This window comes from Canis lupus, chromosome 21 (assembly GCF_048164855.1).
Source record: "Canis lupus baileyi chromosome 21, mCanLup2.hap1, whole genome shotgun sequence".
Lineage (NCBI taxonomy): Eukaryota > Metazoa > Chordata > Mammalia > Carnivora > Canidae > Canis > Canis lupus.
The window spans coordinates 19,340,087-19,351,836 of record NC_132858.1 but is presented as its reverse complement, the minus strand read 5'-3'; the positions used below and the strand labels follow the sequence as shown (position 1 = coordinate 19,351,836).

Here is an 11,750-nt window from a genome sequence, read left to right as displayed (position 1 = left end):
ATATCTATATATCTTAATGGCTGATCTGATTTCACTACACTAAGCTGAACTGAAAAACCGGAAAGTTCAGTCCAAATCAAGGTTAACTAACCTTTGGGGGAAAGCTTGAGTTTGTTATTTAAAAACCCTTAATGATGCCAGAATTCACTAAACATTCCAGAATCATTTTACCTCTCAATGCCAAAAATAAGTATGTACTTCACCCAGAACTTTGTAGAACCCACTTACGTGGTATCAGTATTGCCACTTACTTTCTCTTACAGCACCAAATGGCCGATTCAACCTAAAAAAAAAATAACGGCAAGCAAATACTACCTTGACGTCTAAATCATACACTTGGGCTACCCAAACCAAAATTTAATTTGTATTCATCAAGTTGTTTAATGTCACTGACTGATTTTGATAACAAAAGGGTACTTAGGTAATATTTTCATCTTCAATGGTTTCAAGTCTCCTTTTGTAGGCCATATTCTTCTATCTTGGTTTTAGAGAAATTCTCTCAAAAAGGCAAAGATCCTGCAACTATGCCCTGTGTCTAGTTTTTATGCATTGGCCTTCACCTCAAAATGTGCTTCCAAAAAGAACTGAGTAAAAGAAGGAACATCCAGCATGTTTATGATGAAAATCATGAGCCAACTTTTGTGTTTTCATGCATTATCTGATGAAGTTGGGAGTACTGGAAGGTTTTGGCTATTTTTGCATTTTAAGCATTTTATTTTTAGTAAGTCCATTTGTCTCAAAACCATAGCCGAAGATTATGGCAACTCTTTAATAAAAGTTGTTTGCTTATTGTGATATGAAATGAGAAAACTGAAGTTTTAGAATCATTAAGTGCCGCACAAAGAATTTTTCCCTCATGGCTTTAAGGGAAAAAGAAAAAAAAAAAAGCAGTACATTTAGTTTAAGTGCCTTTGATAGGGCTCTAATTAAATACTTCCAAACACTTAAAAATGCAGTATTACAAACTCAACTGAGTTAATAATGTTTCATCTGGTAAATCTCCTTTATCTTCTGGAAGTTATTTTGGTAAAATTAGTCAATCCTCACAACTATGCCATTACAAATAATCTACGAATTGGGGGTATATATTCCACAGGAGTTTATTACGGCTTTCAAACTAAGTGTTCAAAAGAGTGCTTGATGATTTTTAATTAGATAAAAGCATTATTTCCCCAAGTCTCTCCATTTTATAAAAATAAGTGAAATCCAGAAGTGCCCGTGCATCTTTTCATATCCTCACTCATATTCCTAAAAAAAGAAACCTGGTCGATTACTGCTGGGTGAGACCTAAGAATGTTACAAGGAGAAATCATTCGACTTCCAGGGTTCCTTAAAATATCCCACTTCAATGTAATTACCAGTGTTCCCTGTTTAATTTAGAAGCGAAGAGATTAAGCATTAAGTAATAGCAGCAAAGAGTTTATTTACATCAAGATACCAGCAGAGGTCAGCAAAAACTAAGGCAGTGTGTGCCACATGACTTACACGAGGACCTTATGCTCTTCCTTTCAGGGTATCCGCAATGCAGAACGAAAACATCTAATTACCCAAGTGCAGTCCTTTAAAAACCCCTCCGTTTTATATGCTGTCACTTGACCCGGGAGGGTGGGGATGAGAGGCCACAGTGGGATCTGTCTTTTTGGGGCAGCAACAGCTTTCAAAGAACTGTTCAGATTTTGTCCAACAAAACTCACCTCCAGTGCTGTATTGCAAACTACGCTACACTTCAGACAGCCATCCCCATTAAAAAACAAACATTTTGTTGTTGTTTACAGAATACTCATATTACTTAGGCTCTCCAATGTGTTCAGAGGTTCTGAAGTTCTGAACGTGGAATATTTGAAAGGACATGAGTGCATTTTTCTGGAGAATTTTGTCAGGTGGTAGGACAGCTTGTTACACAGAAGCAGATGTAACATTTTAAAAATAGAAGACTCTCAAGTATAACATTTCAAAGGTAACTATTTTCTTATACTTGTAAAAAGAAATAGGAAAAAGATCACAAGGAGGTGCCATTTATTTCAAATACGTACAGGCATTTTTACTTTAATGTTTGTGGCCAATCTGTGTAAGACCAATGTTTATGGCCTTACGTTAACTTCTCAAGTGGGACCCATATACAGAAGTTAAAGGTTCGTATCGCTCTTATTTCTGCTTGTTAAACTAATAGTATCCTAAAATAACTTAGCCACCTGGAACCATACTTATGCAAAATATAAAAAGAATCTAGACAATTTCATTGCATTCTGTACTTCTGTAATTCTAGATTAAAAAATAGTAAGTGGACTCATGATGTAATTTTTCCAAAACACAGCTTTTATTATAGCGCACTCTAAATTAGATACACCTCTCTGTAAACATTGTGCATGTTCACAAAGTCTGGTCTCTTAAGGTATAATGAACAAATATAAGCAAAATTGTTCCAGAAATTTACCCTTGAAGCTTAAATTAACTATTACCATCTTTGAAAGGTAACAGAAATGTTCTACTAAGGAATGCTGAAATATAGACAAGTTGAATTTTATAGCCATTTATTCTTTTGAAAATATATTCCTGTTTTAAACAACAAAAAAAATCTGAGATTTAAATTTGTCTCTACAGAATGGCTTAAGCAAGATACTAAATCGTACTTACTTAGAACCAACAAAAACATAATGCAACTAATGTCTAATGACCCCAGTTCATTAAATAGTATGAACCCAGATAAAATTGGAAGTCTGTGTATCCTCTATAACAAAATACTTCCTTAATTCAGAAAAAAAAAATCTAGTATCTGATTTAAGTATATAAATCCAAAATAGTTTTTTTTGCCAGTGCTCTGTTGAAATGTGAATTGAAGAACTGATACTAACCATACTTCTGATAATTAGGTCAGTGAACAATTGTAACTTAATGACAATTCCATGGTTCAAAATGGCATTCCATCAAAGTAAAATCTGTTCAACAGATACCAAAAGTATACAGGAATAAAAATAAACCCTACTGGTCAGTTCAATCAAACTGGCTGTATAAATTTCATTTCAATGGCTAAAAAGCATTTTAAACTGCTGAAAGCTCAATCAGATTCCAAGTACTCTAATTTAGGAAAAACAAAGCAAAAACCTAGTTTAGTGGCAATCTCCTAGATGATAAAAGATTTTAGACAGATAGGTAGCTGCTTAAAAAAAAAGAGCAGAAAGGTTATCACTCACTCTCATCCTCCCAACAGCACCCATACAAATTTCACACAAAACCTGTATATCAAGATTCAGCCAATTTCCAAATAATTTATATTCTCTCTCAACTAGGGTTTCTTTAACTTGTTTTTTTTTTTTTTCCATTCTTACTACCTTAAAGCCTTTTTTAGGCCTTTTAATCCTAATTGCCACCCTATAAAACTTTAATACCATAGATACAATGTATCCCTGTTTATGTATTGTATATATTTATCCATGCTTTATACATAGAATGAAATTTTTGCCATCAACAACAAATTCTCACCAAAAATGTATGATCTAAACCATGAAAGGTTCGCAATACTAAAACTTTTTTTTAAGGGTAAGTTGCGAGACAATTTTAGCACACAGATAGGGTAGATTATTTCTAAAATATTTTTAACACTCAACCACCAAGTTTTATCAAAATTAACTTTTCCTGAAGTAGGTGGGCACTGTTCTCAGCTATCGTCCTTGGCTTGCATAGTGGTGTAGGACCACAAACATGGCCATCCAAAGCAATCTTAATAATCAACGGGGAAAATGTTCTTTGACCTTTAAAAATCCAGCAAAATATTAAAAACTTGGTCAGTTATAAATAAAAGAAAATGAAAACATTGTAAAAAGAAGGATTTTAGTACACTCTAATTTAAACATTAGAAACACTGAGAATTCTGAGAATTAAAGTGTCATTTCATTGTTAAAAAACTAATTAAGAGTGGTCTGGAGAGTGCTTGCCTTTTTGTTAACTTTGGATACTAAGTATTTACTCTATAACCACTGCAAACTATCATACTCAAGTTTGGATCAGCTTCCACCATTTTATCATTTGTACTTCCAATGTTGTTAAACAACTCTAATTTCCTTTAAATGAAGTTTTTAGCATCGCTGCCTCTGGAATATATTCGACCTTCTCATCACAACCAATTGCTCTATTTATGTTAAGCTTGCCTCCACGAGGTTCCCCTAGCTGAGGCTCTAGAATAGCAGTGCCAACATTCCCATCAATGATTTCTTCTACAACCCCATTTACTGTCATTTCAAATCTCATGTCTAGCGTTATCATTTTTCATTTCTTCACTCACTTTTATCTTTGTTGGTCAGTTCTTTTGATGATCCACTTTTATAAAATGTCCCATGGGCGACACGGAGACAACATATCCACAAGCTTTGCTGTCTATGTGCAAACTGAATGACAGATGTGCAGTAACCGATCACGAGCAGAATTTGAGAGAAGTACTGTGATTGGTCAGTGATAATGAAGCACATCTGTTACATAATGATTTGTGGACCAAAGAGCTAGCAGGGCAGTTTGTACCTCATGTAACTGCTTAAGACAGTATATACTGTCTTAACTGAAATTTGAGCTCAGCTAATGGAGGACTGCCTTTACCTACCTGTTGACATTGACCTGGACAGGCTTAAAGCTGACTGCTGAGGAAGAGCCCATCTAAATTTCTATCAAATAATGAATCTTAAAGCACCCTAAATGCAACATTAGTGCACAATGAGTGCGTGTCGAGGTGGTTTTCAAATCTTCATCATTTGGCAATCAACTTTAAAATGTATCTTAGAATGACGGAGTTTTAGAAATAAAGAAGGGATCTTTAAAGATCCCATAATTTGATACCAAAAATTATCCAGCATGTTTATTATGAATGATTTCTCCTCCTTCAATTTCGATCTGTTCATATAGCCACTTGCGGTCACAGCGGCACTCAGCTCCACATTTGGTGGACCCACAGGCAGGACAAGCATAGAAACATCCTAAACAGTCTTCATCAAGGCAGTCACAAAGGTCCATTCCACTGAAAATCAGGAGACCCTGGCTATCATAGACCTTACTCTTCGCTGGTATCACTTGTCTGTAAAATAAAATACAAGATGAATTACACCTCACACATTATTTTTTAATATGTTGTTGAAAATAGGGTAATGAAAACAAATTTAAGGCGGTATAATATTTTGAATTAGGGATGAAGTCCTGCAAAACTGGCATATAACTTTTCAGACACAAGCCTACTCTACATTTAGTAGTAAATAAACTGTGTTGAAAATAAGAGATCTCATTCAAAAGTGTTGAGACAAATCCAAAAAGCCTGAATATGCCTCTTAAAGTCCATTTTAAAGTCAACTCAGTCCATTCCTTTACTATTTCCAAAAAATATTTGTTTAAAATATTCTTCCCTTACCTTAACAGCAATAACAAAGAATGGATGCTTCATAGTGGTATATTTTGTTGTTTACCAATCTCTTTCTACTAACCTATTGGTTTCTATACTGCAATTAATCTGTTTCTTGTTCTTTAGTGGACACGAGCAAATCTGGCTTAAAAACAATTAAATGACTCAATGGAAAAACTTAACAGATGGAATAAATGGCATATGTGGAAAATAATTCTGAATGATTATACTAACATTTGTCAACCTGTATTTTAGAAATGTTCAATTTAAAAAGTCATATTCTAAACAATTTAGTTTTCTCATTCATTCTGTTGACTGTACCATGACTGTTTCTATTTTAGACATGTAAAAAATAAAAAAGCAACCTTGAAATCTCATAAGATTGAATTTTTAGCTGCCACCCATAGAGAAGTGATATACCTAATTATATACCAATGCTTTAAAAAATTGTTTTAAGTATATGTTTAAATTTTAATTCTCATGCCAAAAATGTTACCTTGTTCACTTCATTGACACTTTCTTAGAAATAATTTTTTAGAATTGAAAGGGATGCCTTAATTTTATATGCAGCCCTTGAAGATTCTTATAATCCCAGATTATCCAATTTAAAATATCTACCCAGAAAATTCAAAACTTAAGATAGTGAAACAATACAGATGTGAAGCAGCAAGTTAATATAGGCCTTAAATGAACACACAGCTTACCTGTCAGAACCAGCGGTAGCATTTTTTGTGAGCCTTCTTTTTTCTCTTTTACCAGTTTCTGGAGCAAATTCAGTTTGCTTTCCTGGGTTTGCAAATTGCAATGACCTCAAAGCTTTAGCAGTTCTTCCCTGAATAAAGATAAACAAATTATCAACTCAAATCTTGATAACAGACCATGAACAGATTAATTTTTAACTTGATGTTAATCCAGATTATCCCTTAACCTCAAGGACAGTTAGGAATTCACAAAAAAGAAAAAGGTTTTAGAACCCAAGTACAAAAACTACACAGCCCTACACAATATTCAAAGTTTATTGGTTAATTTATTTGTAATATTTTCATTATCTAATTTTAGTCTCTGGCATATGGGGAGGGGCAACAGACATTGTGAAAACTGTAATGGCTGCTGCCAAGATAGGAAAAAAGGCAGAAAAACCACCATATAACCCAAGGGCATAATGCTGAGGTTCCTGGAGCACTTGGCAGGCTCAAATGGTGGAGCTTATAACTCATGATCTTGGGGTTATGAGCCTGAGCCCTATGTTGGGTGTGGAGATTCCTTCAAAAAAAAAAAAAAAAAAGTAAATCTTAAAAAAAAACAAAAAAACCCCCTGAGGTTCCTAATAGGATCTTGAGTTCTTAAGGAAAGGTTCTTTCCTTAAAAAAAAGCAGAGAGGTAATATGGTTTTAAGTTCTGAAATAGTATTATCTTTTTAAAAAGCTTTAGTAAAACAAAATTTTGATGGTTAAGGATTTAAGTTCATTATCTGGGGGAAAAACAGTTTATGTGATATATTCCACAAGAGCAACAAATAAATAAATGAAGACACCTAAAGTGACAGCAGCAAGTACCTAGTATGAACTACAAGGTAACACTGAGTCCTGGATATATGCCTCTGAGGGGAGAACAAAAGGGAAGCACTATATGTAATTTAAAATTTTAATTATCTTTCAATTTGGTTTATTAATATAATGAAAAGGAGGAAATTGAGAAAAATATCCCAGCAGCAAGAATTATAAATTGGTTATAAATAGAAATTTTGAGAAGTGCTCCTTTGATATACTTGTTTTTGTTCTACACCAACGATAGCTTTATGAAATCTCAATTTTTTTCTGATATAGTTAAATAATCTGAATGTAGGGCATGTTAATAAGAGAGTTATAAATATTCAGTATTTACAATGTAAAAATGTATGCTTTTTGACCATAGGGAGTCCCAAAATTAGCCTAATCATACCAAGTAAGAACTCTGAGCTAGAAGCAAAGGAAACTCACAAGCATCTAAAAAACCCAAACAAGAATGGTATTAGTGCCAAAGGAGAAAGACTGAAGAAACAATTATTGCAAGTCATTTCTCTGGTGTTTGTTTTAAAGCAGTAATTTTTAAGTCCTTCATAAGAAAGGGGAATTCATTCTGCTATACAGATCCTTACTGGCTAGCATGTCTCACTGAGTTACTTTGGTATTAGAAAACAAACTAAGATAATAATTAAGTCCTGGTTTTACCACAATGTTCTAAAAGCCACTCCCAACATCATAGCCCTAGCTAGGAGTTACAGCTTGAGTCATGGACATAATATATTATTCCTTTCTCAAGCCTACTTTATCATCCAGTAGGGTATACAGAAATATTTAGAAACAGTATATTCACCTCCCCAACTTTAATTCACAATTAATAATAACATAAATATGATTTCTTTATAGTTCAATAAAACCCCACATGGTAGAAGTAACATAGCAGAAAAAATTACTGCTACACATACATCTGAATCAGGTTTTCTTCTCTGCCGGTCTTCAGAATCAACATCCACACTTCCATTGATTATTTGTGTACATTTTGGACAAAGCTTCCATCCAGGTACAAGCTGTCTTCCAAATTTTGCACTCAGAAAAGTGGCATCGTCTAAGTCAATTACATGCAAATTTTTTTTGGCTAGCTTTTTGTGTATGTTAAATGGGTCACAACATGACTTCTGCAAATCCTCAAATCTGTCAATGTAAATTTTTGCATGATGGAAGCAAATGGTATTGTTCCCAGAAAGTGTCATTCCAGTTCTAAGTTGAAGTAAAAGCATATCATTTGATGACAATTCTTGCAAAGTCTTGAAACCCGTGTGACGAGTGTAGTAGGTTTTATGGCACTCATTTGTGGTACGAAGCTGAACTCCAACTGAACATGGATCCATCACTCTTGATTCTGGCAAATCTTCCTTGTTTGATTTTACCTAGAAATCTCTCTCTCTCTAGCAGGTCATGTGCTGATCACCCTAGAGAAAACAGTGAAAAGTCAGATTTGTGCTGCAAACTTTTAATCTGGGAAAATGAAAAAGCATTTGATAAAATTCAACACTTATTTAAAAGAAAGTCTTAGCAAGCAAGGAATAGAAAGGGATTTACCAAAAGCCTATAATAAACATTATTTAATCATAAAACATTAGAGGCATTCCCCGTAAAGTTAGAACCACAAAAGAATACTTGCTATTTAACACTATATTAAAGCTTCCACTTAACACTGTATTAAAAGGTATAAGAATTGAGAAAGAAGTATTTCTCAAAGATGATGATAATATCTACACAGAAAATACAAAAGGTTCAACAGACAAACTATTACAACTCGTAAGATAATTCAACAATGATGCTAGAAACATTAAGAGATCTTACAAAATAAATCCTACAGGGATCCCTGGGTGGCTCAGCGGGTTTAGCGCCTGCCTTTGGCCTGGGGTGTGATCCTGGAGTCCCGGGACCGAGTCCCATGTCAGGCTCCCTGCATGGAGCCTGCTTTTCCCTCTGCCTCTCTCTCTGTGTCTCTCATGAATAAATAAATAAAATCTTTAAAAGAAAAAAATCCTACAAAAGATATGCAAGACTTTTACAGAGAAAATTAACAAGCACAAAGACAAAAATGATACCCTAAATAAATATTGAAATTAATGGAAATCTTACCAAGGTATATAAATTCTCTGGGAATTTATCCATAAATTCAATACTATTTCAATCAAATCCCAGCAAGTATTTCACCCATTCTCCCTTGGAATTTAGCATTTGGCTTATATAGAAGAGTAAAAATCCAAAAAAAGTCAAGATAATCTTGAAGGAAGACAAAGTAAGATATTTATTTATTTACTATAAAGCTGTTATTAAAACAGTGTACTGTTTAACATAGTATTAGTACAAATATAGTACAGTATAGACAAATAGATCCATGAAAAGATGAGGGCTTGGTGCAGTATATGACATGCGATTTTATAAAATCAGTGGGTATTGCACATGAAGGGGGAAAAGATTTAATAAAAGATTAGGGGATAACCAGCTAACCACATGGAAAAAGACTAAGAGCTCTTTCTCACCAACAAAAATCAATTCCAGATGGATTAAAGAATTAAACAAGAAAAGAAAAACTATAGTAATGTCTATAAAAAAACAGAAGACTCTGTGATATTGGGATAGAGAAGAATTTCTCAAACAAGAAAGCACATACCAAAGGAAATGATGGATACATTTGATTATATGTCAAAATTAAAATTAAACATTTCCTTATAACTCGAAAGGATGAAAAACAGCCATACTTGAAAGGCATGGTTAGGATTATTATCCCAAATATACATAAAAAATTCTGACTTCTGGGAACCCTGGGTGGTGCAGCAGTTTAGCGCCTGCCTTTGGCCCAGGGCACGATCCTGGAGACCCAGGAAGAATCCCACATCGGGCTCCCGGTGCATGGAGCCTGCTTCTCCCTCTGCCTGTGTCTCTGCCTCTCTCTCTCTCTCTGTGACTATCATAAATAAAAAATAAAAAATAAAAATTAAAAAAAATTCTGACTTCTACAATTAGAAAATGACAAAGAACCCATTAGAAAACTAAGCATTCTCTCTCTCTCAAATAAATAAAATCTTAAAAAAAAAAAAAAACAAAGCAAATACAGATAGGCAATTCAGAGAGGAAGAGAACAAAATAGCCAATAAATGCATACAAAGATGTTCAACCTTTACACTTATCAAAAAAAAAAAAAAAAAAAACCACCTAACTAAATACCATTTCTCAAACATTTGCTTAGCAAAATTTTAAAAACCTTATAATCTGGTTAAAATGTGGCCAATTCTTATATGCTCCTTATACACTGGTAGGAATGTAAACTGCAATTGCCTTAGAGTGTTTTTGGCAATTTCTGATAAAATTAAACAAGTCCACATTCCAGGACCTTGCACTTTCAGCTCTAGGTGTCTGTCAAAAAATATATGTCCCAAAAGAGAACAAGGACTTTCTGTTTTACATATACAAACACTTTGAGCATTTATGGTCTTTGGCAGTGAAAAGCTGGAAATCTAATTTTAAGGAGAAACCAGTACTCAATAGGCACTTCTATAGGACAGTTAACCACATGAATTAAATGAATCAACATAGGTAAATCTTAAAGATAATCTTAAGTGAAAAAGTTGTAAAAGGATACATACCGTATTATTTATGTAAAATTTTAAATACACAAAATAGTGTACATGTTTTATGGATGAAAATATCATGGTACAGGGGATCCCTGGGTGGCGCAGCGGTTTGGCGCCTGCCTTTGGCCCAGGGCGCGATCCTAGAGACCCGGGATCGAGTCCCGCATCCGGCTCCCTGCGTGGAGCCTGCTTCTCCCTCTGCCTATGTCTCTGCCTCTCTCTCTCTCTATCGTGAATAAATAAATAAAATCTTAAAAAAAAAAAAAAAGAAAGAAAATATCATGGTACAATATACATGAATAAGAAATACCAAATTTGTGGTATACATACTTCTAAGGAGAAAGGAACCTTTTAAAAGAGATTTATGGAAGATTAAATTGAAGGCATATACACAGTGTTTCATTATTTTCTGTACTATTTGAAAATTTTCATAAATATTTTTCAAAGCAAATACAAAAGCTTAGCGGAATTCTTTTTATTTATTTATTTATTTATTTATTTATTTATTTATTTATTTATTTATTTTTTGCTTAGCGGAATTCTTAAAGGAAAGAAACAATAAATACTGGAAAAAATTGCTGAAAATCAATGTGAATCACTGAAATCTGGATAGTGGAAGAGTACTGAAAAATCTAGGATTCTGATATTTTGTATGTGTTTTTATAAACTTTGCTCCATATTAAAAAAAAAAAAACTCGTTAGAAAGCTTAGACACTTCCCAATGTTTTTTTTAGAGAAAAACTACATTCATATAAGATCATATAAAACCATAAACAAAGATGACTCTGGTCTCATGTAACAATAAATAGTGAATAAATATACACCTGTTTTCAGTTAAAATACTAAAGTTAAAAAAATAGAATACAATCTAAAGTTCAAAATGTCACTGAACATTTTAACTTAAAATGTTTAAAAGCTGGGGATCCCTGGGTGGCTCAGCGGTTTGGCACCTGCCTTTGGCCCAGGGCGCAATCCTGGAGTCCCGGGATCGAGTCCCGCGTCGGGGTCCCGGCATGGGGCCTGCTTCTCCCTCTGCCTGTGTCTCTGCCTCTCTCTCTCTGTGTCTATCATAAATAAATAAATAAATGAATCTTTAAAAAAAAAAAGTTTAAAAGCTAACTAAGATGGAACATATTCATATATTTTTTATTCTATTTTAATCGGCTTTTAAAACTTAACTTCCCAGTAATTGTGGCAAGTGCATCAGATAAAATGGCTCGTGTTATA

The 11,750-nt window shown here is 33.9% G+C and overlaps 1 protein-coding gene across 2 annotated transcripts in view; it reads right to left on the bottom strand.

Annotated features, from left to right (window-relative positions):
- Positions 1-2,295: 2,295 nt before the first annotated feature.
- ARL14EP (ARF like GTPase 14 effector protein) overlaps positions 2,296-11,750 on the bottom strand; it is a 19,239-nt gene continuing 9,784 nt past the window's right edge. For both annotated transcript variants that reach the window (XM_072790952.1, XM_072790951.1), the window contains exons 2-4: positions 7,845-8,348; positions 6,082-6,209; positions 2,296-5,059 (exon numbers count right to left, since the gene is read on the bottom strand). In XM_072790952.1, coding sequence (XP_072647053.1) covers positions 4,831-5,059; positions 6,082-6,209; positions 7,845-8,267 — 780 coding nt within the window. In that variant the 5' untranslated portion in view covers positions 8,268-8,348 and the 3' untranslated portion in view covers positions 2,296-4,830. The remainder of the gene's footprint in view (positions 5,060-6,081; positions 6,210-7,844; positions 8,349-11,750) is intronic.